Genomic DNA, 23,880 nt, shown 5'->3' with positions numbered 1-23,880 from the left:
ACACACACACACACACACACACACACAGAGGGGATCAGATTTTTATTATCAGGGACATAGGAGGGCAGAGATGTAGACCCTTAACCTTACCCCCTACTCCCCCCTCTCATCCCCCTACAACCCCATCTCCTTACCCCCCCTCCCATCCAGCCCCCTCTCCCCCTGGCTCTCTCACCCCTCTGCTAAAATAACCCAGTGAGGTAAGCACCGAGGGATCACTGGTATACAAACTGTTGCCTCGCAGATCAGAAGCGTCAGAGTGGGATAGGGAAGCATCCCGGATTCAGGAGGATAAACCACACAGCGATATACTCATCTCATATCACTTCACATCACCTTTACTGCTGAATCTGTGAGAGGAGACAGGCGAAACAGGTAAGACTGAATCACAGCCAGCAGGATCTGGTGTTGAGCTATGAATCCAACAAGGTTTTACTCCAACTTGGCTGCTGGCCAGCACATTGTGGGGTGAAGATCTACATACCAGGTGTTACTACTCTGTGTTCACACATCTCATTGGTTATCTAGCTAGCAGCCAAGCTGAGGGGGAGCAGGCATGGGGTTATGTCTGGAACACTCATCTCAATGTGATGTTCAGAGTTCAGGATCCCAGAAAACAAGCTCATCTCAAAGGGACTTTCTAAATAAGATGGAGAGAATATATTACGCTCAAACAACATATTAATGAGTTCTATTCATGTTTACATACATGACAGATTATTCTTTTTTTATCTGTTAAAATGACACTATGATTCATTCATGTGTATGTGCATGTGCATGTTTTTGTGTTTGAGTGACAAACTGTTGCCTAATCAACAGTAGCCTACTGATCTTGTAAAATATTGAAATGGTGAATTTGAGTGAGTGGATTTCTAAACCAGTACCTAACCTCTCTTAATCCATCCACATCACCACCTGTCCCCCACCAGAGGAAGATAATGCAATCAGCGTATGATGACCTGGCCAAACAGAGGATGCAGCAATCCAAGGCTTTGTGTTCAGAGGCCGGGCGAGGTAAGAACTTAGAGATACAGTGGGGTGCAAAATGATTGACCCCTTGATAAAAAGGAACATGATGAAGAGTGACAAAGTTACATAGGGTCAAATACCATACCCCAAGACATGCTAACCTCTCTCCATTACCAATAACAGGGGACTTTATGCATCCAACAAGTGTGTAGTCATTGCATGCTAGGAATATGGGACCAAATGCAATACTGACTACCTTATTCATAAAAATCTTTAGGGGTGTCAATAATTTTGACCCATACCGTTTTGAGATAAATGTTGTATTTCTTGTTAAACTAAATCTCTGAGCAATTATATTAGTATAAAATAATATAATTTCACAATTTGTTCAGCATAAAATATAGCTCAATATTTGATTTATTTATTTTATACAGTCATTATTACTCACCTTTATCAAGGGTGTCAATAATTTGGGATCCCACTGTATATTAAATTACTATTCTATTTAATTCTATGGGACATTCAACTGAATATACTTCATTGACCTCCCGAGAGGGAAATAAGCTATGAGAACAGCAGAGTTTGAATGTCTGTCAGCCTAGAGATGGAATTGAATACATTTCATTGAATTCCAGAGGTGGGACATTAGGTTTGACACCAGCAGCAAACCGTTCAGACACACAGGCATAGGATATACTGTAGAATGGAAATGAATCACATGTTTTAACACTAACTTAGATATATGTTAAGAAATTATTACTCACTTAGCTACATATTTTGACATGTTATTACTCACACTTATAAGTACAGATTAATATAAACTGGATTGACTCTGTCATCACAGCTCTGGTCTTATAGTCTTATAGTAGTATAGCAAAGCATCAAAGCATTCTCCTCAGCTAAGAGCACGTGGGGGAGTAAACCTCCGAACTCAAGACGTATACTGTAGAACTCTGTAGTTAGAAGTCTCGGAGGGCGGAACATTCTACAGGAGGCATTCCGCCTGGGTCTGTTGGTTTTCCGATGGTCTTGACCAGTTACAGGCGTTGGCATCAGACCCATCAGACTCAGCATAATGTGATCGACCCCTGGCTGGTGGGTTTTATACAGGCCCGTCAAAAGGCAACTCCTGTCAACAACGCAACTGGCATAAGGCAGGAATTCACATAACCCTTTACTGAGAGAGTGAGAGGAAAGAGAGGGAGAGACAGAGTTCCTATAAGAGCTGCTTCTTCCAAACATCCTATTTATATACCGAACACTGCACCACAACAAACATTACACACCCTTCTACTCTCAGGGCTAATCCAAAGGTGCAATAGAGTAGTACTGTGATACATTTGGCCCATAGTAGTAAACTCAACACTACGCTTGTGGATTAGTGATGATATGATAGTTGGAGTTATGATTTTGGTCGGGTCAGTTGATCCTCAATGAATTGTTTGGAGCTGAGAGTAAGAATAGACCTTAATATCCCACATACAGAACACTACAGGGAGCATGAGTCCTGAGGCAACCCTTGTTGCTGGGGGAAGCCGGGTTCTCTCTCTCTGTTGCGTCATCCACAAGGGTTTCTCTGACTGACACGGGCCAGCAGGTGGAGGTGCCATTGTACCAGTCAAACGGATAAATCAGATTCTATTCTCAGATCCGAGTCTGTGTCGCTGTCAGTGTCTTGGTCTCTGTAAGCGTCTGTCTGTTTGTGTCTGTCTTCCCCTGATTAATTATTTAGTGCCAAATGGGGTGAGTTACCATACAATGGAAAGCACTTTGAGACCTAGTGAAAGTCATATATAATACTCTTTATTCTGTGCTGTTGTGTGTGTACCAGGAGGTCTGAACTTGGGGAAGAAGATCAGTATACCCAAGGATGTGATGATGGAAGAGTTGAACCTTCAGTCCAACCGTGGCTCCCGCATGTTCCAGGAGAGACTGAAGAGGGTGGAGAGGTTCACTCTGGAGAACCAAGTCAACGACTTATACGGCAATGTAAGAACACACACACATACACACACACAGCCCTGTATCTCTCCGCTAGATGCCATGCCATTTCAATGCAGAACAAAATGTTCAATCAATGTTCTATAACTATGGAAAAACAACAAGGCCATACTGTAGAGACCAGTGGAGGCTGCTGAGGGAAGAAGGGCTCATATTGATGGCTAAAACGGAGCCAATGGAATGGCATTTAACCATGTATTTGATGCCATTCCACCTACTCCGCTCAAGCCATTACCACAAGCCAGTCCTCCCCTAATTAAGGTGCCGCCAACTTCCTGTGGTAGAGACATGTCCAGTGAGATATCCTGTTAGACCCGCAGACCTGTCTCCCTGACGTGCAGTATAGCAGCTTGTTAGCCTGTTAGACCCCAGACCTGTCTCCCTGACGTACAGTACAGCAGCTTGTTAGCCCGTTAGACCCCAGACCTGTCTCCCTGACGTGCAGTATAGCAGCTTGTTAGCCTGTTAGACCTGTCAGCCTGACATGCAGTATAGCAGCTTGTTAGCCTGTTAGACCACAGACCTGTCTCCCTGACGTGCAGTATAACAGCTTGTTAGCCTGTTAGACCCCAGACCTGTCTCCCTGACGTGCAGTATAACAGCTTGTTAGCCTGTTAGTCCCGCAGACCTGTCTCCCTGACGTGCAGTATAGCAGCTTGTTAGCCTGTTAGACCCACAGACCTGTCTCCCTGACGTGCAGTATAACAGCTTGTTAGCCTGGTGGATTTATTACTCAGCTGTGTTTGATGAGGCAGGGACACCTTGGCCTGTCCCCGCTCACGGTTCCTTTGAGGATGACAACTTGGACAAGGTTATTGGAACAAATAAGAAACATTGGTAAAATGACCAATGGACAAACATTCCCATGACAATGCATCTAGTAGGTCAGCAGCTAGGCATAGACCAATAAGAGCAAGTAGACTGAACAGTGTTACACCTGCCATCCATGTACAGCTTTCACACAATGTACTCAACAGGAAATAGTAGAGATACAGAGTTGACATGGCGCTAACACAGTAAATGATTCTGTCCCTGTCCAGGGCCTTCCAGAGCCCATGCCTTCCCAGACAGTAGAAGAGCCCCAGGGGGGGAAGGAGAACCAGGCATATATGATGCCTGGCAAACACAGCCTGATCACCACCCTACAGAAAACTGTGGCCAAGAAGGGCAGCCCCAATGTCATTGCCCCAGGTAGCTGGCAACACTGGAGGGGAGAGGTTGGCAGAGGTTGACATGAGGGATTAGTAAACAGGACTAGGTCACCCCTAATTCAGAGGTTGACAGGAAGGATTAGTTACCAGCACTAGGTCACCTCTAATTCAGAGATTGGCAAGAGGGATTCATTAGTAAACAGGACTAGGTCATCTCTAATTCAGAGGTTGACAGGGGAGATTAGTAAACAGGACTAGGTCATCTCTAATTCAGAGGTTGACAGGAAGGATTAGTCAACAGTACTAGGTCACCTATAATTCAGAGGTTGACAGGAGGGATTAGTTAACAGGACTAGGTCACCTCTAATTCAGAGATTGACAAGAGGGATTAATTAGTAAACAGGACTAGGTCACCTCTAATTCAGAGATTGACAAGAGGAATTAATTAGTAAACAGGACTAGGTCACCTCTAATTCAGAGGTTGACAGGGGGGGATTAGAAAACAGAACTAGGTCACCCCTAATTCAGAAGTTGAGAGGAGGGATTAGTAAAGAGAACTAGGTCACCCCTAATTCAGAAGTTGAGAGGAGGGATTAGTAAACAGAACTAGATCACCCCTAATTCAGAAGTTGAGAGGAGGGATTAGTAAACAGAACTAGATCACCCCTAATTCAGAAGTTGAGAGGAGGGATTACAGAACTAGGTCACCCCTAATTCAGAGGTTGGAATATGGGGTCAGCTTTACTTCAGAGGACTTTTGAGGTACAGAAATGATCAACTTTGACTTCGGGGTGAAATATCCGTTTGAGTTTCCGTTTTACCACCCATGTGGGTATATCAGAACAACTGCTATAGGAGTATGCAGGAAGGACAATGTGAGGCAACTCTTTTGATTGACAGTTTGTTTATAAAGCAGTGTTTGACAACATCTGATAACATTCTGGCTGCTATGGTTCAGTGCATCAGGGTATCCATGTCCTGTCCTGACACTAGGTTAGTCAGGGTAATCATGTCCTGACCTGACACTAGGTTAGTCAGGGTAACCATGTCCTGATCTGACACTAGGTTAGTCAGGGTAATCATGTCCTGACCTGACACTAGGTTAGTCAGGGTAACCATGTCCTGATCTGACACTAGGTTAGTCAGGGTAACCATGTCCTGACCTGACACTAGGTTAGTCAGGGTAACCATGTCCTGACCTGACACTAGGTTAGTCAGGGTAACCATGTCCTGATCTGACACTAAGTTAGTCAGGGTAATCATGTCCTGACCTGACACTAGGTTAGTCAGGGTAACCATGTCCTGATCTGACACTAGGTTAGTCAGGGTAATCATGTCCTGACCTGACACTAGGTTAGTCAGGGTAACCATGTCCTGATCTGACACTAGGTTAGTCAGGGTAATCATGTCCTGACCTGACACTAGGTTAGTCAGGGTAACCATGTCCTGATCTGACACTAGGTTAGTCAGGGTAATCATGTCCTGACCTGACACTAGGTTAGTCAGGGTAACCATGTCCTGATCTGACACTAGGTTAGTCAGGGTAATCATGTCCTGACCTGACACTAGGTTAGTCAGGGTAACCATGTCCTGATCTGACACTAGGTTAGTCAGGGTAATCATGTCCTGACCTGACACTAGGTTAGTCAGGGTAACCATGTCCTGACCTGACACTAGGTTAGTCTGGGTATCCATGTCCTGACCTGACACTAGGTTAGTCAGGGTAACCATGTCCTGACCTGACACTAGGTTAGTCAGGGTAACCATGTCCTGACCTGACACTAGGTTAGTCAGGGTAACCATGTCCTGACCTGACACTAGGTTAGTCAGGGTAACCATGTCCTAACCTAACACTAGGTTAGTCAGGGTATCCATGTCCTGACCTGACACTAGGTTAGTCAGGGTAACCATGTCCTGACCTGACACTAGGTTAGTCAAGGTAACCATGTCCTGACCTGACACTAGGTTAGTCAGGGTAACCATGTCCTGACCTGACACTAGGTTAGTCAGGGTAACCATGTCCTAACCTAACACTAGGTTAGTCAGGGTAACCATGTCCTGACCTGACACTAGGTTAGTCAGGGTAACCATGTCCTGACCTGACACTAGGTTAGTCAGGGTAACCATGTCCTGACCTGACACTAGGTTAGTCAGGGTAACCATGTCCTGACCTGACACTAGGTTAGACAGGGTATCCATGTCCTGACCTGACACTAGGTTAGTCAGGGTAACCATGTCCTGATCTGACACTAGGTTAGTCAGGGTAACCATGTCCTGACACTAGGTTAGTCAGGGTATCCATGTCCTGATCTGACACTAGGTTAGTCAGGGTAACCATGTCCTGACCTGACACTAGGTTAGTCAGATAACCATGTCCTGACCTGACACTATGTTAGTCAGGGTAATCATGTCCTGACCTGACACTAGGTTAGTCAGGGTAACCATGTCCTGATCTGACACTAGGTTAGTCAGGGTAACCATGTCCTGACACTAGGTTAGTCAGGGTAACCATGTCCTGACCTGACACTAGGTTAGTCAGGGTATCCATGTCCTGATCTGACACTAGGTTAGTCAGGGTAATCATGTCCTGATCTGACACTAGGTTAGTCAGGGTAATCATGTCCTGATCTGACACTAGGTTAGTCAGGGTAACCATGTCCTAACCTAACACTAGGTTAGTCAGGGTATCCATGTCCTGATCTGACACTAGGTTAGTGAGGGTAACAATGTCTTGTCCTGACACTATGTTAGTCAGGGTAACCATGTCCTGATCTGACACTAGGTTAGTCAGGGTATCCATGTCCTGACCTGACAATAGGTTAGTCAGGGTAATCATGTCCTGACCTGACACTAGGTTAGTCAGGGTAACCATGTGCTGACCTGACACTAGGTTAGTCAGGGTAACCATGTCCTGACACTAGGTTAGTGAGGGTAACAATGTCTTGTCCTGACACTAGGTTAATCTTTGACAACCCGCTTGTTTGTTGTGCTAGATTGACACCAAGTTTAACACTTGTTATTGCAGCCAGGACCGACATCAGATTAGACAAGTCTATGTGGATGTGTATGCCCTAAGTGCTTTCCGGGACTGTCTGAGCCTTGTCTGACCTTTGACCTCTCACATCAGGCTACGGGAGCCCCCTGAAGGAGATCCCCCATGAAAAGTTCAACCTGACAACCAGGTCCTACTGTTCCCCCTGGAGGGAAGCCCTGGGTGACAGTGACAAGCTCCTTTTGACTCTCAGCACCCAGCTCCCACAGGGGGCCACACTACTGCCTGCCAACTACAGGTGCTTCAACAGGTCAGTCTCACCACCTCACTAACCCTCAGGGGGCCACACTACAGCCCGCCAACTAGAGATGTAACCCTGACAACAAAAGGTGCAGCTAGATCAAACGTAGAGACCCAGCCCGCTAACTTGAGATGTAACCCTGACAACAATTAGGCTAGAGTAAAGGACCTCTGACGACTTCACACTTCAAAGGCAGGACAATATAATGCATTGTTTTCTATGGAAAGACAACCAATCTTCAAACCCCTATCTTCAAATAAATCCGCAGATGACCGAAGCAATTATCTCGAATTAGCTTCTCTCGGCGCCCGTCCATGTTTCCACTCCCTTTGAAAAGTTATCCCGCCTCTGGCTCGCACCTCCTTGGACTGGGACTGTGACTGTCAGGCATCTGGCTATTTTAAAGCAGGCTCCAGAAAGAAGGGGAAGAGTCAGCCCCTTAAAGACCGGTGGTGCACGAAGGGGCTCCTCTTACCCTGGCACACGCAGTGTGAGGCAACTCCCAGAATAAAGGCTAAACGTCACACTTCATTAGTGCACTGCCACTCATGTGGTGCCACTCATTCAGTAACTGAAGCGCACATGGATGGATTGGTTTACTCCTTTAATTAACGAGGTATGTGGGTTTAATTGAGTCTAGTCTAAAGTAAGTCTGAGTCACACAAACTGTGTGGGCCAACAGGGAAGAAGAGCACTCCATCTATAGTCAAATGATTCCTGAATTATTTCCGACCTAAAATGTCACTAGTCCAGGCCAGGCAGAGTCATTAGAGAGCTGTCCAGGCCAGGCAGGGTCATTGGAGAGCTGTCCGTGCCATGTAGGGTCATTAGAGAGCTGTCCGGGCCAGGCAGGGTCATTAGAGAGCTGTCCGAGCCAGGTAGGGTCATTAGAGAGCTGTCCGGGCCAGGCAGGGTCATTAGAGAGCTGTCCGAGCCAGGTAGGGTCATTAGAGAGCTGTCCGGGCCAGGCAGGGTCATTAGAGAGCTGTCCGGGCTAGGTAGGGTCATTAGAGAGCTGTCCGGACCAGGCAGGGTCATTAGAGAGCTGTCCGGGTCAGGCAGGGTCATTAGAGAGCTGTCCGGGCCAGGCAGGGTCATTAGGGGGCTGTCCAGGCCAGGCAGGGTCATTAGAGAGCTGTCCGGGCCAGGCAGGGTCATTAGAGAGCTGTCCGGGCCAGGCAGGGTCATTAGAGAGCTGTCCGGGCCAGGCAGGGTCATTAGAGAGCTGTCCGGGCCAGGCAGGGTCATTAGAGAGCTGTCCGGGCCAGGCAGGGTCATTAGAGAGCTGTCGGGGCCAGGCAGGGTCATTAGAGAGCTGTCCGGGCCAGGCAGGGTCATTAGAGAGCTGTCCGGGCCAGGCAGGGTCATTAGAGAGCTGTCGGGGCCAGGCAGGGTCATTAGAGAGCTGTCCGGGCCAGGCAGGGTCATTAGAGAGCTGTCCGGGCCAGGCAGGGTCATTAGGGGGCTGTCCAGGCCAGGCAGGGTCATTAGAGAGCTGTGTGGATGATTGGGCATCACATAACAATCTAAAAGCTTCTACCGTAATTTCCGGACTTTTGAGCGCACCTGAATATAAGCCGCACACACTGAATTAAAAAAAAAAATATTTTGAACATAAATAAGCCGCACATGTCTATAAGCCGCAGGTGCCTACCGGTACATTGAAACAAATTAACTTTACACAGGCTTTAACGAAACACGGCTTGTAACAAAAATAAATAGGCTTTAACGAAACACGGCTTGTAACAAAAATAAATAGGCTTTAAGGAAACATGGCTTGTAATAAAAAATTAAAAAATAGCAGTAAACAGTAGCCTACCAAGAAAGTCATTGGTCACCATCTTCCTCCTCCTGTGCACTGAAACCACTGAAGTCATCTCCTTTCAAAAAAAATTGAAAGCGGGAACAATCCATATATTAGCTGCGTCATTGTTTAAGCCACGAGGTTCAAAGCGTGAGAAAAAGGTTGCGGCTTATAGTCCGGAAATTACGGTATTTTAGATCAGACTGTTCAGTGAGAAAGATCTGGTACCCTGCGAATGTATTTAAGGTTATGTAAGCTTGGATATACCGAGTCATTCCCTTCCTCAAATATATACTCACTTATAACACATTCATCCCTCTTTCTCTCAGAGCGGCCACACCTTTTGGAGGCCCACAGCAGCAGAGTAAGAGGGTGATCCCAGTGATGGGGTTCGAGCTGTTGGACTCGCAGCACCTCCCTGGTATGACCCTGGACCGCATGTGTAAACGGCCCAACTTCAACAGAGCACCACGGGGATGGGGTCACGACTACTACCCTGAATCCACCGACCTGTGATTGGCCCACTGCTCACCTACGTCCTTCAAACTTCATGTGACATCACAGGCCAAAAAACTGAAACATTAATCTGCTCTTTTTACCCATCCTCATCCCTCTGGATTCAAAGATGACCTATCCGGATTAGGAAGAAGTTGCCCCTAAATACAGATATTTTCATCTGTTTAATGGTTAGGATAAGGGTAGATCTGTGGTTAGGGGCAACTTGGAACTCGAGTGATCCCTGTTATTGAGTCACTCCCCCTTTCTTTCATCTTAACGCCCTCTTACCCATCCTCACTCCCCCACTTACCTCCCTTCCCATCCCCCGTTCACTCATCCCCCCCCCTCCCGTTTATAAAGGACACAGTGTGATCTTGATTAATGTAAATGTAAATGATAGAGTACTTGTTTTAATGGCATAAGCGGACAACATAAGTGAAACATTACAATAATAAACTTAATCATGTTGTGGGAAAAGAAAATTGTATCAAAATGAGAAACAAATCCATAATATGAACGAGAATCTAAAAATGTTCCTGTCAAGAGATCAACTCTGTAGGATGCTTGGCACATTTCAACAACTCTTCTGATGTACACCAAATACACTGATCCATGATGGGTGGGTATACAGATTACATTATGCACCACCACGCACAAAACACAGTAGCCCTTAAAACTTAAAAGAATGCACTTATGATACCAAATTCCCAGATTGAGTTGGATTTGATTTCACACCTTTAGTTGTTTGCTGTTAACTCAAATCCACTGCTGAGATATGGTTAAACTGAGTGAGTGGGCAGACATTTTGTAACACCCCTGTGAACCTCAAGACGTAGGATGATGACGTTGCCCCAGGAAGCAGATCCCAGGTCAGTTCGGTGTTTTTTCCCCTAATTACTATGGCGAGGATTGGGGGAAGGTAAACTGATCCTAGATCTGTGCCTAAGGGAAATGTCTGCCCAGAGCAATTCTCTCGACCACAGAGCTGTTTGGCATAGCGAAGTACCGACATGGCAACTAGTCGCCGTGACGGGCAGCATGGGCTCCCATGTGCTGGAGGTCCTGGGAAGGGTAGTGGATGTGTCCTGGGGATCTCATACCCATGAAGGGGGAGGAGGGGGACCCATGGAACCCATGTGAAACATATGACCACCAAAACCTGAAGGGGAGAAAAGATACGCACAACAGACACACAGCAGGGTCAACACAGAGGTAGCTCAGTGATATAGCACAACAGACACACAGCACATTCAACACAGGGGTAGCTCAGTGATATAGCACAACAGACACACAGCAGGGTCACCACAGAGGTAGCTCAGTGATATAGCACAACAGACACACAGCACATTCAACACAGGGGTAGCTCAGTGATATAGCACAACAGACACACAGCAGGGTCAACACAGAGGTAGCTCAGTGATATAGCACAATAGACACACAGCAGGGTCAACACAGAGGTAGCTCAGTGATATAGCACAACAGACACACAGCAGGGTCAACACAGAGGTAGCTCAGTGATATAGCACAACAGACACACAGCAGGGTCAACACAGAGGTAGCTCAGTGATATAGCACAACAGACACACAGCAGGGTCAACACAGAGGTAGCTCAGTGATATAGCACAAGTATGGCCAGCTGTTTCCCCTAATCATCACAGGAGAAAGGTGAGACTGGTACCTGGAGGTACCAGGAGGTAGGGAGAGGTTCATGACATTAGGAGAGGCTCCGGGAGGTAGGGAGAGGTTCATGACATTAGGAGAGGTACCGGGAGGTAGGGAGAGGTTCATAACATTAGGAGAGGTACCAGGAGGTAGGGAGAGGTTCATGACATTAGGAGAGGTACCGGGAGGTAGGGAGAGGTTCATGACATTAGGAGAGGTACCGGGAGGTAGGGAGAGGTTCATGACATTAGGAGAGGTACCGGGAGGTAGGGAGAGGTTCATGACATTAGGAGAGGTACCGGGAGGTAGGGAGAGGTTCATGACATTAGGAGAGGTACCGGGAGGTAGGGAGAGGTTCATGACATTAGGAGAGGTACCGGGAGGTAGGGAGAGGTTCATGACATTAGGAGAGGTACCAGGAGGTAGGGAGAGGTTCATGACTTTAGGAGAGGTACCAGGAGGTAGGGAGAGGTTCATGACATTAGGAGAGGTACCGGGAGGTAGGGAGAGGTTCATGACATTAGGAGAGGTACCAGGAGGTAGGGAGAGGTTCATGACATTAGGAGAGGTACCAGGAGGTAGGGAGAGGTTCATGACATTAGGAGAGGTACCGGGAGGTAGGGAGAGGTTCATGACATTAGGAGAGGTACCAGGAGGTAGGGAGAGGTTCATGACATTAGTAGAGGTACCAGGAGGTAGGGAGAGGTTCATGACATTAGGAGAGGTACCAGGAGGTAGGGAGAGGTTCATGACATTAGGAGAGGTACCGGGAGGTAGGGAGAGGTTCATGACATTAGGAGAGGTACCAGGAGGTAGGGAGAGGTTCATGATATTAGGAGAGGTACCGGGAGGTAGGGAGAGGTTCATGACATTAGGAGAGGTACCAGGAGGTAGGGAGAGGTTCATGACTTTAGGAGAGGTACCAGGAGGTAGGGAGAGGTTCATGACTTTAGGAGAGGTACCAGGAGGTAGGGAGAGGTTCATGACATTAGGAGAGGTACCAGTAGGTAGGGAGAGGTTCATGACATTAGGAGAGGTACCGGGAGGTAGGGAGAGGTTCATGACTTTAGGAGAGGTACCAGGAGGTAGGGAGAGGTTCATGACATTAGGAGAGGTACCGGGAGGTAGGGAGAGGTTCATGACATTAGGAGAGGTACCGGGAGGTAGGGAGAGGTTCATGACATTAGGAGAGGTACCAGGAGGTAGGGAGAGGTTCATGACATTAGGAGAGGTACCAGGAGGTAGGGAGAGGTTCATGACATTAGGAGAGGTACCGGGAGGTAGGGAGAGGTTCATGACATTAGGAGAGGTACCTGGAGGTAGGGAGAGGTTCATGACATTAGGAGAGGTACCGGGAGGTAGGGAGAGGTTCATGACATTAGGAGAGGTACCGGGAGGTAGGGAGAGGTTCATGACATTAGGAGAGGTACCGGGAGGTAGGGAGAGGTTCATGACATTAGGAGAGGTACCGGGAGGTAGGGAGAGGTTCATGACATTAGGAGAGGTACCAGGGAGGTAGGGAGAGGTTCATGACATTAGGAGAGGTACCAGGAGGTAGGGAGAGGTTCATGACATTAGGAGAGGTACCAGGGAGGTAGGGAGAGGTTCATGACATTAGGAGAGGTACCAGGAGGTAGGGAGAGGTTCATGACATTAGGAGAGGTACCAGGAGGTAGGGAGAGGTTCATGACATTAGGAGAGGTACCAGGAGGTAGGGAGAGGTTCATGACATTAGGAGAGGTACCGGGAGGTAGGGAGAGGTTCATGACATTAGGAGAGGTACCAGGAGGTAGGGAGAGGTTCATGACATTAGTAGAGGTCCCAGGAGGTAGGGAGAGGTTCATGACATTAGGAGAGGTACCAGGAGGTAGGGAGAGGTTCATGACATTAGGAGAGGTACCGGGAGGTAGGGAGAGGTTCATGACATTAGGAGAGGTACCGGGAGGTAGGGAGAGGTTCATGACATTAGGAGAGGTACCAGGAGGTAGGGAGAGGTTCATGACTTTAGGAGAGGTACCAGGAGGTAGGGAGAGGTTCATGACATTAGGAGAGGTACCGGGAGGTAGGGAGAGGTTCATGACATTAGGAGAGGTACCAGGAGGTAGGGAGAGGTTCATGACATTAGGAGAGGTACCAGGAGGTAGGGAGAGGTTCATGACATTAGGAGAGGTACCGGGAGGTAGGGAGAGTTTCATGACATTAGGAGAGGTACCAGGAGGTAGGGAGAGGTTCATGACATTAGTAGAGGTACCAGGAGGTAGGGAGAGGTTCATGACATTAGGAGAGGTACCAGGAGGTAGGGAGAGGTTCATGACATTAGGAGAGGTACCGGGAGGTAGGGAAAGGTTCATGACATTAGGAGAGGTACCAGGAGGTAGGGAGAGGTTCATGATATTAGGAGAGGTACCGGGAGGTAGGGAGAGGTTCATGACATTAGGAGAGGTACCAGGAGGTAGGGAGAGGTTCATGACTTTAGGAGAGGTACCAGGAGGTAGGGAGAGGTTCATGACTTTAGGAGAGGTACCAGGAGGTAGGGAGAGGTTCATGACATTAGGAGAGGTACCAGTAGGTAGGGAGAGGTTCATGACTTTAGGAGAGGTACCAGGAGGTAGGGAGAGGTTCATGACATTAGGAGAGGTACCGGGAGGTAGGGAGAGATCCATGACATTAGGAGAGGTACCGGGAGGTAGGGAGAGGTTCATGACATTAGGAGAGGTACCAGGAGGTAGGGAGAGGTTCATGACATTAGGAGAGGTACCAGGAGGTAGGGAGAGGTTCATGACATTAGGAGAGGTACCGGGAGGTAGGGAGAGGTTCATGACATTAGGAGAGGTACCTGGAGGTAGGGAGAGGTTCATGACATTAGGAGAGGTACCAGGAGGTAGGGAGAGGTTCATGACATTAGGAGAGGCTCCGGGAGGTAGGGAGAGGTTCATGACATTAGGAGAGGTACCGGGAGGCAGGGAGAGGTTCATGACATTAGGAGAGGTACCAGGAGGTAGGGAGAGGTTCATGACATTAGGAGAGGTACCGGGAGGCAGGGAGAGGTTCATGACATTAGGAGAGGTACCAGGAGGTAGGGAGAGGTTCATGACATTAGGAGAGGTACCAGGAGGTAGGGAGAGGTTCATGACTTTAGGAGAGGTACCGGGAGGTAGGGAGACATTCATGACATTAGGAGAGGTACAAGGAGGTAGGGAGAGGTTCATGACATTAGGAGAGGTACCAGGAGGTAGGGAGAGTTTCATGACATTAGGAGAGGTACCAGGAGGTAGGGAGAGGTTCATGACATTAGGGGAGGTACCAGGAGGTAGGGAGAGGTTCATGACATTAGGAGAGGTACCGGGAGGTAGGGAGAGGTTCATGACATTAGGAGAGGTACCGGGAGGTAGGGAGAGGTTCATGACATTAGGAGAGGTACCGGGAGGTAGGGAGAGGTTCATGACATTAGGAGAGTTACCAGGAGGTAGGGAGAGGTTCATGACATTAGGAGAGGTACCGGGAGGTAGGGAGAGGTTCATGACATTAGGAGAGGTACCAGGAGGTAGGGAGAGGTTCATGACATTAGGAGAGGTACCGGGAGGTAGGGAGAGGTTCATGACATTAGGAGAGGTACCTGGAGATAGGGAGAGGCTCATGACATTAGGAGAGGTACCGGGAGGTAGGGAGAGGTTCATGACATTAGGAGAGGCTCCGGGAGGTAGGGAGAGGTTCATGACATTAGGAGAGGTACCAGGAGGTAGGGAGAGGTTCATGACATTAGGAGAGGTACCAGGAGGTAGGGAGAGGTTCATGACATTAGGAGAGGTACCCGGAGGCAGGGAGAGGTTCATGACATTAGGAGAGGTACCAGGAGGTAGGGAGAGGTTCATGACATTAGGAGAGGCTCCGGGAGGTAGGGAGAGGTTCATGACATTAGGAGAGGTACCGGGAGGTAGGGAGAGGTTCATGACTTTAGGAGAGGTACCAGGAGGTAGGGAGAGGTTCATGACATTAGGAGAGGCTCCGGGAGGTAGGGAGAGGTTCATGACATTAGGAGAGGTACCGGGAGGTAGGGAGAGGTTCATGACATTAGGAGAGGTACCAGGAGGTAGGGAGAGGTTCATGACATTAGGAGAGGCTCCGGGAGGTAGGGAGAGGTTCATGACATTAGGAGAGGTACCAGGAGGTAGGGAGAGGTTCATGACATTAGGAGAGGTACCAGGAGGTAGGGAGAGGTTCATGACATTAGGAGAGGTACCAGGAGGTAGGGAGAGGCTCATGACATTAGGAGAGGTACCAGCTCCAGGTTGAAGTCATTAGTAGAGCAGGTGGGAGAGAGAAGACAGTCAGACTTAGACTTGCACATTCACAGGCTCATACACACACACACACGCACACACCCTCTCATTGCATCCCAGAAATCAGACATTCACCTCCAGGCAGTCCTGGTACAGGGTCCAGTTTGGTTCCTATCTCACTGACCCCATCCTTGATGGCCTCCTTCCCTCTGGCTGCCTGGGACCTGGCCAGTCACAACTCATTACAGTACAGGATTACTTGGGTGACTGTCACATGGAGCCCAAATACCCAATAAGTCAACAAGTCTTACACTCTGCTACATCTACAGGGTTGTCCCCATCTGGTTAGAAAGGAGGGACATGCAGTACTTTCTGTTCCTCTCCTCGTAACCCTTGATCTCTTACCTGCCCCACTTGACGGTGAGCCTGAATCCATGGTTGATAATGAGCTTGTTGAAGGACTTCTAAGCGGCGAGCTCAGCCGCCTGCCATGTGGCAAACTGGATGAAGGCACACTGCTGCTTCTGGATGATGGTGGTGGTCAGATCTCCCCAAAATGGTAGAAGCGATTCCAGTAGGAGCACACCACAACAATCTGTCACAGATCGTTGAAACTGCCCCCAAAAATGATCCTTGTCTGATATTTTGGAAGCCCCCCTACGTCGAGTGTGGTGATGGTCTTATCCTCGGGCGTATCCAGTTGGGGCATGGTGGAGGCTCGTATCAGCAGCTTGTCACCCACAGGGTCGTTGATACCATAGTAATGGTCCATAATGTTCTAGTCTGCCAGGGGATCGTCTGTGGGCCTCTCGTGCCTGGGGTTGTAGAGAGAGAGCGGGAAGGAAGAGTTGTCCCTAGTCAATGCAGGTTGATTTATTGCTCAACAGTACCACCAAGTGAAATTTCAGCATCATTACAAGTCCTACAGACAGGAGACAGCCAGGGCTGTAGTCAGTCATTGGAATGTATAAACAATACCCAACTGTAGCGCTTAAAAAGAGATAGAGCTATCGTTTAATGGCATTCTCACATGTAGGGACACTCCTCTCTTGCACTCTTCCCTTCACCCAGAAGGAGCAGATGTGGGGTCTATTCATTCCTCTTGTAGTAGGGCCAGCTTCAGCAGCATCTCACTGGAGCAGGGGGCCTTACCCAGGAGACCCACCGACCGTGTCCCGTCAGAGTTCCCTATCTGAGGGCACAGGGAGTCGGGGAGATAACAGGGGAAAACACTGGCTGTTGAATTTGCGATCACAGAAATAACAAGGCTGCAGCCTCCTCTCCCCCTCCATACGTCTCTCCCCATATTGTTTGTAGTACTCCTTGTTTACGTCTGACTTCGGCACGTCATCCTTCATGTCCAGCCCGGTGTCTTCAAATCTTTGATTTGGCTACAGGCAGCTCTGGTCAAGACAAAGTAGACATGGCTTGAAAAGGTATTAAGGTGGTGTAGGTAAGACATCTATGACATACCATACTCCAGGTCTGACAGACCATCTTGCTGCAGGTCTGACCCACCTCTGTCTTCTTGAAGCACATCCTCGTTCCTGGATACCAGCGGGAACACAGTGAAGGGACTGGCACATATCTAAGGAAGGAGGTGAGAGATGTTCATTAGTTTGGATGAAGAAAATGTACTATTCTAATGTCTTTGGATCTAGGAATTAAAAGGACCAACAAAATGGTATCTTACCTTGCATTCTTCCGCATACTTCTCTTTGTTCTGTCAAAGAAACAAGCATAAAATGTAGGCTTCTGAAGCTTGATATAAACCAAACAGAATCCAAGTGAAGCACACTCCTAATACCAGGCCAGTCACTTCTCTTGAATCATACACTGAATAAAAATATAAACGGAACAATTTCAAAGATTTTACTGAGTTACAGTTCATATAAGAAAATCAGTCGATTGAAATAAATGAATTAGGCACTAATATATGGATACAACATGACTGGGATACAGATGCATCTCTTGGTCACAGATACCTAAACAAATAACAAAATCACATACACACGGTTAGCAGATGGTTATGCGAGTGTAGCGAAATGCTTGTGCTTCTCCTTCCGACAATGCAGTAATATCTAACAAGTAATCTAATAAATTCACAACAACTACCTTATACCCACACAATGTAAGTGGATGGAATAAGAATATGCACATATAAATATATAGATGCGCGATGGCTGTGCGGCATAGGCAAGATGCAATAGATGGTTTAAAATACAGTATATACATGAGATGAGTAATGTAGGAAATGTAAACATTATTAAAGTGGCATTATTTGTGTACAGATCCTTGCGACTTGGGGTCGTGCATTATCATGCTGAAACATGAAGTGTTGGCGGCAGATGAATGGTACCACAATGGGCCTCAGGATCTCGCCACGGTATCTCTGTGCATTCAAATTGCCATCGATAAAATGCAATTGTGTTCGTCGTCCATAGCGTATGCCTGCCCATACCATAACCCCACAGCCACCATGGGGCACTCTGTTCACAACATTGACATCAGCAAAACGCTCGCCCACACGACGCCATTTGCCCGTTACAGTTGAAACCATGATTCATCTATGAAGAGCACACTCAAGTGTGCCAGTGACCATCGAAGGGGAGCATTTGCCCACTGAAGTCAGTCACGACGTCAAACTGCAGTCAGGTCAAGACCCTGATGAGGACGACGAGCACGCAGATGAGCTTCCCTGAGGCGATTTCTGACAGTTTGTGCAGAAATTCTTAGGTTGTACAAACCCAGTTTCATCAGCTGTCTTGGTGGCTAGTCTCAGAAGATCCTGCAGGTGAAGAAACTGGATGTGGAGGTCCTGGGCTGGCGTGGTTTCACATTGTCTGCAGTTGGTGAGGCCGGTTGGACGTACTGCAAAATTCTCGATAACGGCGTTGGAGGCAGATTCCACCAGAGCAACCGCTCTGGTGGACATTCCTGCAGTCAGCATGACAATTGCACGCTCCCTCAAAACTTAAGGCATCTGTGGCATTGTGTTGTGACAAAACGGCACATTTTAGAGTGGTCTTTTACTGTCTCCATCACAAGGTGCACTGTGTAATGATCATGCTGTTCAATCTGTCAGGTGGATGGATTACCATGGCAAAGGAGAAATGCTCACTAACAGGGATGTAAACAAATTTGCGCACAAAATTTGAGAGAAAAGCTTTTTGTGAGTATGGAACATTTCTGGATCTTTTATTTCAGCTCGTGAAACTTGGGACCAACACTTTACATGTTGCGTTTATATTTTAGTTCAGTATAAATGACAGACGCAAACTAGCAGCTAAAATATTTAGCCAAATCAAGACAAAGTTAAACTACTCACTATGCAGATGTATGGATTTTCCCCCAAACATGTCTGACACAGAATTTGGAAATCCTGGAGAAGGAAGATATGCAGGTTGAGTAAAACATAAATGCAACCAACACGCAGCAATACCATTTTATCATTATAACATCCTCTGGTGGTTTCTCTGGTCCCAAGCCACACCTCTCTTTATGTAACCCTAACCGTGTGTACTCTGGCCCTGTGATTGGTGAAGCAACTTAATAGTGCCTACTCTACCATTTGTAGGAAGTTGGTTTCAGTCCAACTACTAACCTTCAGGTCTTCAATATCAACCACCTCACCAGAAAGCCTAAATATGCCATCCCATCTGGTTTGGCTACTTTGAAGAATCTCAGACATAAAATATATTTTGATTTGTTTAACACTTTTTTGGTTACTACATGATTCCATATGTGTTATTTCATCGTTTTGATGTCTTCACTACTTTTCTACAATGTAGAAAATAGTAAAAATAAAGAAAAACCCTGGAATGAGTAGGTGTGTCCAAACTTTTGACTGGTACTGAATGTAAATGTAAATTTGCATAAATTCTTTGTGTCAACCGATGGTGGCACAACACAAAAACCTCAGACTAGGGTCTAAGCTACAACATACGCAAATATGAAGGAAAACTAGTTACCACAGCCACAGTCAAAAGTATGGCTAACCCCCAACTAGTTTATTATTATTAATTTTTTTTACAATTTATCTTCTTAAAATCTGATTTTAAACCTAACCCTAAGTACGATGCTAACACTATGCCTAACCTTATATTAAGACAAAAATCTAATTGGTATGAATTTGTACATTATAGCCAATTATTACTTTGTGACAACCACAGTAGCGGGGGTACGCCGTACCGGTAAAACATGAGCCCATCACAATAAATACAACAAAATATCAAGAAAACTGTAGGCTATAACACCATTATTTATCTTTACTGCATGCGAGGCATGAAGAATGTGCGAATGGACTTGAAAACGGGTGGTATAGCCTACAATGTGGTTCGACGAGAACACTGACATTTTGCCAAGGAGTAGATAAGGGCCCGATACCTAGAGGCGCACGGACAGCAGAGGTCGCATTAATTCTGGCCTAATGACAACCACCGAATGTCATGGAACTTTTTGGTGTTTTGTGTAACAGATGTCTCTTTGAGGCTGGAAATATGTTGCAAGTGGATGAAGCTGTGCAGGTAGCCTAGTAAAAGAGCCCTTTAAAGTGAGTTTGACAATCAGATGAAAACATCATGACTGGTTGTGTTTTTGCCACAATAAAAGGTAAAAAAAATGTAAGTTAAATGACAAATGTTTACAACCAGGCCCACAGAGATCTTATTGAATTAATAGGGATTATATAACATCATTCTATGATTAGGCTCAGAAACATTTTTGGTGCATGCACACATAGGAGGTCCCGTAGCAGGAAGAAATTAAAATCTACTTTCACCCCTGGTGGTAACTCGTGACAACCATCAATGAGAGAAGATTTGAAGTAGACAAGATGGAGTTGTACACATTGTTGGATTACTTCATTGAGTAAAAAATGAATGTCATAACGGAGCATTTTCTAATGAAGCAATAAGGCCCAAGGAGGTGTGGTATACTCTGTGCTGCGTCACGCCTAAGAACAGCCATTAGCCGTGGTATATTGGCCATATACCACAAACCCCTGAGGTGCCATATTCATATTACAAAACAGGTTACCAACATAATTAGAACAGTAAACAATTAGTTTAGCATCATACCTGTGGTAGATTGTCTGATATACCACAGCTTTCAGCTAATCAGCATCCAGGACCCAAACTAGCCAGTTTATAAATTAAATTATAAACTGGGTGGTTTGAGCCCGGAATGCTGATTGGCTGAAAGCCGTGGCATATCAGACCATATACCATGGGTATGTTTTTTTTTTTTTTTTGACTCTTGTCATTATGTTGGTAACCAGTTTATAATAGCAATAAGGCACCTTTGGGGTTTGTGGAATATGGACAATATACCACGGCTAAGGGCTGTACCCAGGCACTCCGTGTTGCGTCCTGCATAAGAACAGCCCTTAGCCGTGGTATATTGTCCATATTCCACATCCCCTCGGGCCTTATTCCTTAAACGAACCCCCTGCAACTAGACATGGACATTGCTTGTCTTCGGTATGAACCTTTTGGTAATTGAGGAAGTATCACCAAGTTAAGGTTGATCGTAAATTCTCTTTGCTAAGCCAAACATAACCCATTCATAAACGCTAATTGCTTTGGGGAAAATAAGTAACTTATCTTTCATAAGAGCAATAAATAGTTTTTAAAAAACAAAATGTTAAATTACTACATCTTTATTGGGCTAGGGTTCCCCGCAGACATATCTCCACGTTACATCGCTTGTTTAATAGGGTTGGGAATTGCCATGGAAATCACCATACGATGTTCTCACGATACTTAGGTGCTGATTGGCTATGTATTGCGATTCTCACAGTCGTTTATGAGATTCGATACTCTGATTTTATTGCGATTTGATGTTCCAAACATATTGCTCACTATATGTATGCTGCAGAGGGACAAGAGAGAGCCATGAGAAACAAGCTTCGATCAGTCATGGAAATAAAAGGTGCAGAAAACAAATTGGCTCCCTATTTAAAAAGAAGATGCATAACAATCTATGGGGGGGAATACTGGAGTTTTGGTGCAGGTACAGTCAACTAGCGCAAAAATAATATTGCGATATTAATCAAACGATACAATATGATATGCAACTGTACCGATTTTTCCTGCATCCCTAATGTTTACAGAAGCAAGACTGGCTGACACCTGTGCTAATTTGCCATCTATGCGTGCATAAACTTAACTAAAAGGTTACATTAAAAAAAAAACTTTTAAAAGCTTAACTGTGGAGGAAGTGTAGTTCGTCAAGTGCATGCACACAATTTATGGATCTGTGCAAAACTTCTACATTAAGTGTATAATTTTTTGTTGTTGAAATACTAACGTTTGCTAGCTAGCCTTTGCTAACAAATCTTCATCCACATATCGAAGTACTGGCATACTGAAATTAATTACGCCTTTAGTTTATACTTTCATGTACACTCATTTTCCAGGTTAACATACACACTATTCGTTTAACTCCACGATTTAACACGTACCGCGTCTTCCCTATTATGTCAGCTCCTGAGGATGTCGCCATTTTTACTTGTTGCAGGGGAAAAAAACAACCCCACTGCGCATGCAACGCCACGAAAATAAAGTCACATTCCACAATGCAACACAAAGCCTTGTACGATACTCATTAATCATTATGCAACTTTATTAATGGACATCTGGAATGAATTGAAGAAGTGCCTGTGAGCTTGCATGTGTGTGTATTTATTCTGATCAAACTTCTTGCCTTAACTAGTATGTGACGGTTTACTCTGCACCATGCTATTTGCAGCAGGGCCCTGTGAGCCAGGGGGTGGAAAACCCCAATTAGCACATTGGAGCGTTGGTTGGAGGATGTTTCAGATTAGGGATCAACACTAATGGAGGCCTAATCCCCTAATATGTATTTAAAGTCGTGGAGGAGGCTTTCTGTTGAGAACCACAGACAGGGATTAGAATAGGGCTGGAGCCTTGTGCTTGACAGTGCCACACTTACCTCGACAGAGGCAGGAGGTTGGGCTGAGATAGACATGGAGGCCAACTCCATTACAGTCCCAGCCAGAAATACACTACCGTTCAAAAGTTTGGGGTCACTTAGAAATGTCCATGTTTTTTAAAGAAAAGCAAATTTCTTTGTCCATTAAAATAACATCAAATTGATCCGAAATACAGTGTAGACATTGTTAATGTTGTAAATGATGATTGTAGCTGGAAACAGCAGATTTTTAATGGAGTATCTACATAGGCGTACAGAGGCCCATTATCAGCAACCATCACTCTTGTGTTCCAATGGTACGTTGTGTTAGCTAATCCAAGTTTATCATCTTAAAAGGCTAATTGATCATTAGAAAACCCTTTTGCAATTATGTTAGCACAGCTGAACTGTTGTTCTGATTAATGAAGCAATAAAACTTTAGACTAGTTGAGTATCAGGAGCATCAGCAGTTGTGGGTTCGAGTACACGCTCAAAATGGCCAGATACAAATACCTTTCTTCTGAAACGTGTCACTCTATTCTTGTTCTGAGAAATGAACGCTATTCCATGCGAGAAATGGCCAAGAAACTGAAGATCTCGTACAACGCTGTGTACTACTCACAGAACAGTGCGAACAGGCTTTAACCAGAATAAAAAGAGTGGGAGGCCCCGGTGCACAACTGAGCAAGAGGACAAGTACATTATTGTCTAGTTTGAGAAACAGACACCTCACAAGTCCTCAACTTGCAGCTTCATTAAATAGTACCCGCAAAACACCAGTCTCAACGTCAACAGTGAAGAGGTGACTCCGGGATGCTGGCCTTCTAGGCAGAGTTCCTCTGTCCAGTGTTTGTTATTTTGCCCATCTTAATCTTTTATTTTTATTGTCCAGTCTGAGATATGGCTTTTTCTTTGCAACTCTGCCAAGAAGGCCAGCATCCCAGAGCTGCCTCTTCACTGTTGAAGTTGAGACTGTGTCATTTGGTACAGCAATCTCCTGTGTTTTTCACATGGCACAGTACTCTCCACATCCATGTGAATTAGAGGTCATCTGTCCAGACTCATGCCAGACAGCCACTGTTCCTCCCATCAGAACATCAATAAAGTTTTTAATTATGTGCTCGTCAGACTACATCAGTTTATTGATCGAGTAGCCACAGGCTGTGGCCAGGGCTGATGAGGAGAAGGGGGATGAGTTTAAATGCCTGATACTCGCCCATTAGGCCGCAGGACACACAGAGTATTGAGTGAGTACTGCATCTGCTTCATGCGGGGCAAGACAAGGACAT

At 46.2% G+C, this 23,880-nt stretch overlaps 1 protein-coding gene and 1 pseudogene across 1 annotated transcript; one reads left to right on the top strand and one right to left on the bottom strand.

Annotated features, from left to right (window-relative positions):
• The first annotated feature begins 223 nt into the window (after window positions 1-223).
• Window positions 224-10,192, top strand: myoz3a (myozenin 3a). Its single transcript, XM_029771346.1, has 6 exons — window positions 224-375; window positions 930-1,014; window positions 2,801-2,958; window positions 4,011-4,161; window positions 7,249-7,423; window positions 9,548-10,192. Exons 2-6 carry the CDS (start codon window positions 939-941, stop codon window positions 9,732-9,734), a joined length of 747 nt encoding a protein of 248 aa, XP_029627206.1. The 5' UTR covers window positions 224-375; window positions 930-938; the 3' UTR covers window positions 9,735-10,192.
• On the bottom strand, window positions 10,095-22,197 carry LOC115205397 (pre-mRNA-splicing factor RBM22-like; annotated as a pseudogene).
• Between the last annotated feature and the right edge of the window lie 1,683 nt (window positions 22,198-23,880).

Source organism: Salmo trutta, chromosome 13 (genome assembly GCF_901001165.1).
Source record: "Salmo trutta chromosome 13, fSalTru1.1, whole genome shotgun sequence".
NCBI lineage: Eukaryota > Metazoa > Chordata > Actinopteri > Salmoniformes > Salmonidae > Salmo > Salmo trutta.
Note: the sequence above shows the minus strand (reverse complement) of the source record. Positions and strands in the feature narration are given on the sequence as shown.

Coding starts and splice junctions, on each gene's coding strand:
- myoz3a (XM_029771346.1), top strand. CDS start 939: ATGCAATCAGCGTATGATGACCTGGCCAAACAGAGGATGCAGCAATCC. Junction 1,015..2,800: donor GTGTTCAGAGGCCGGGCGAG/GTAAGAACTTAG, acceptor TGTGTGTACCAG/GAGGTCTGAACTTGGGGAAG. Junction 2,959..4,010: donor TCAACGACTTATACGGCAAT/GTAAGAACACAC, acceptor GTCCCTGTCCAG/GGCCTTCCAGAGCCCATGCC.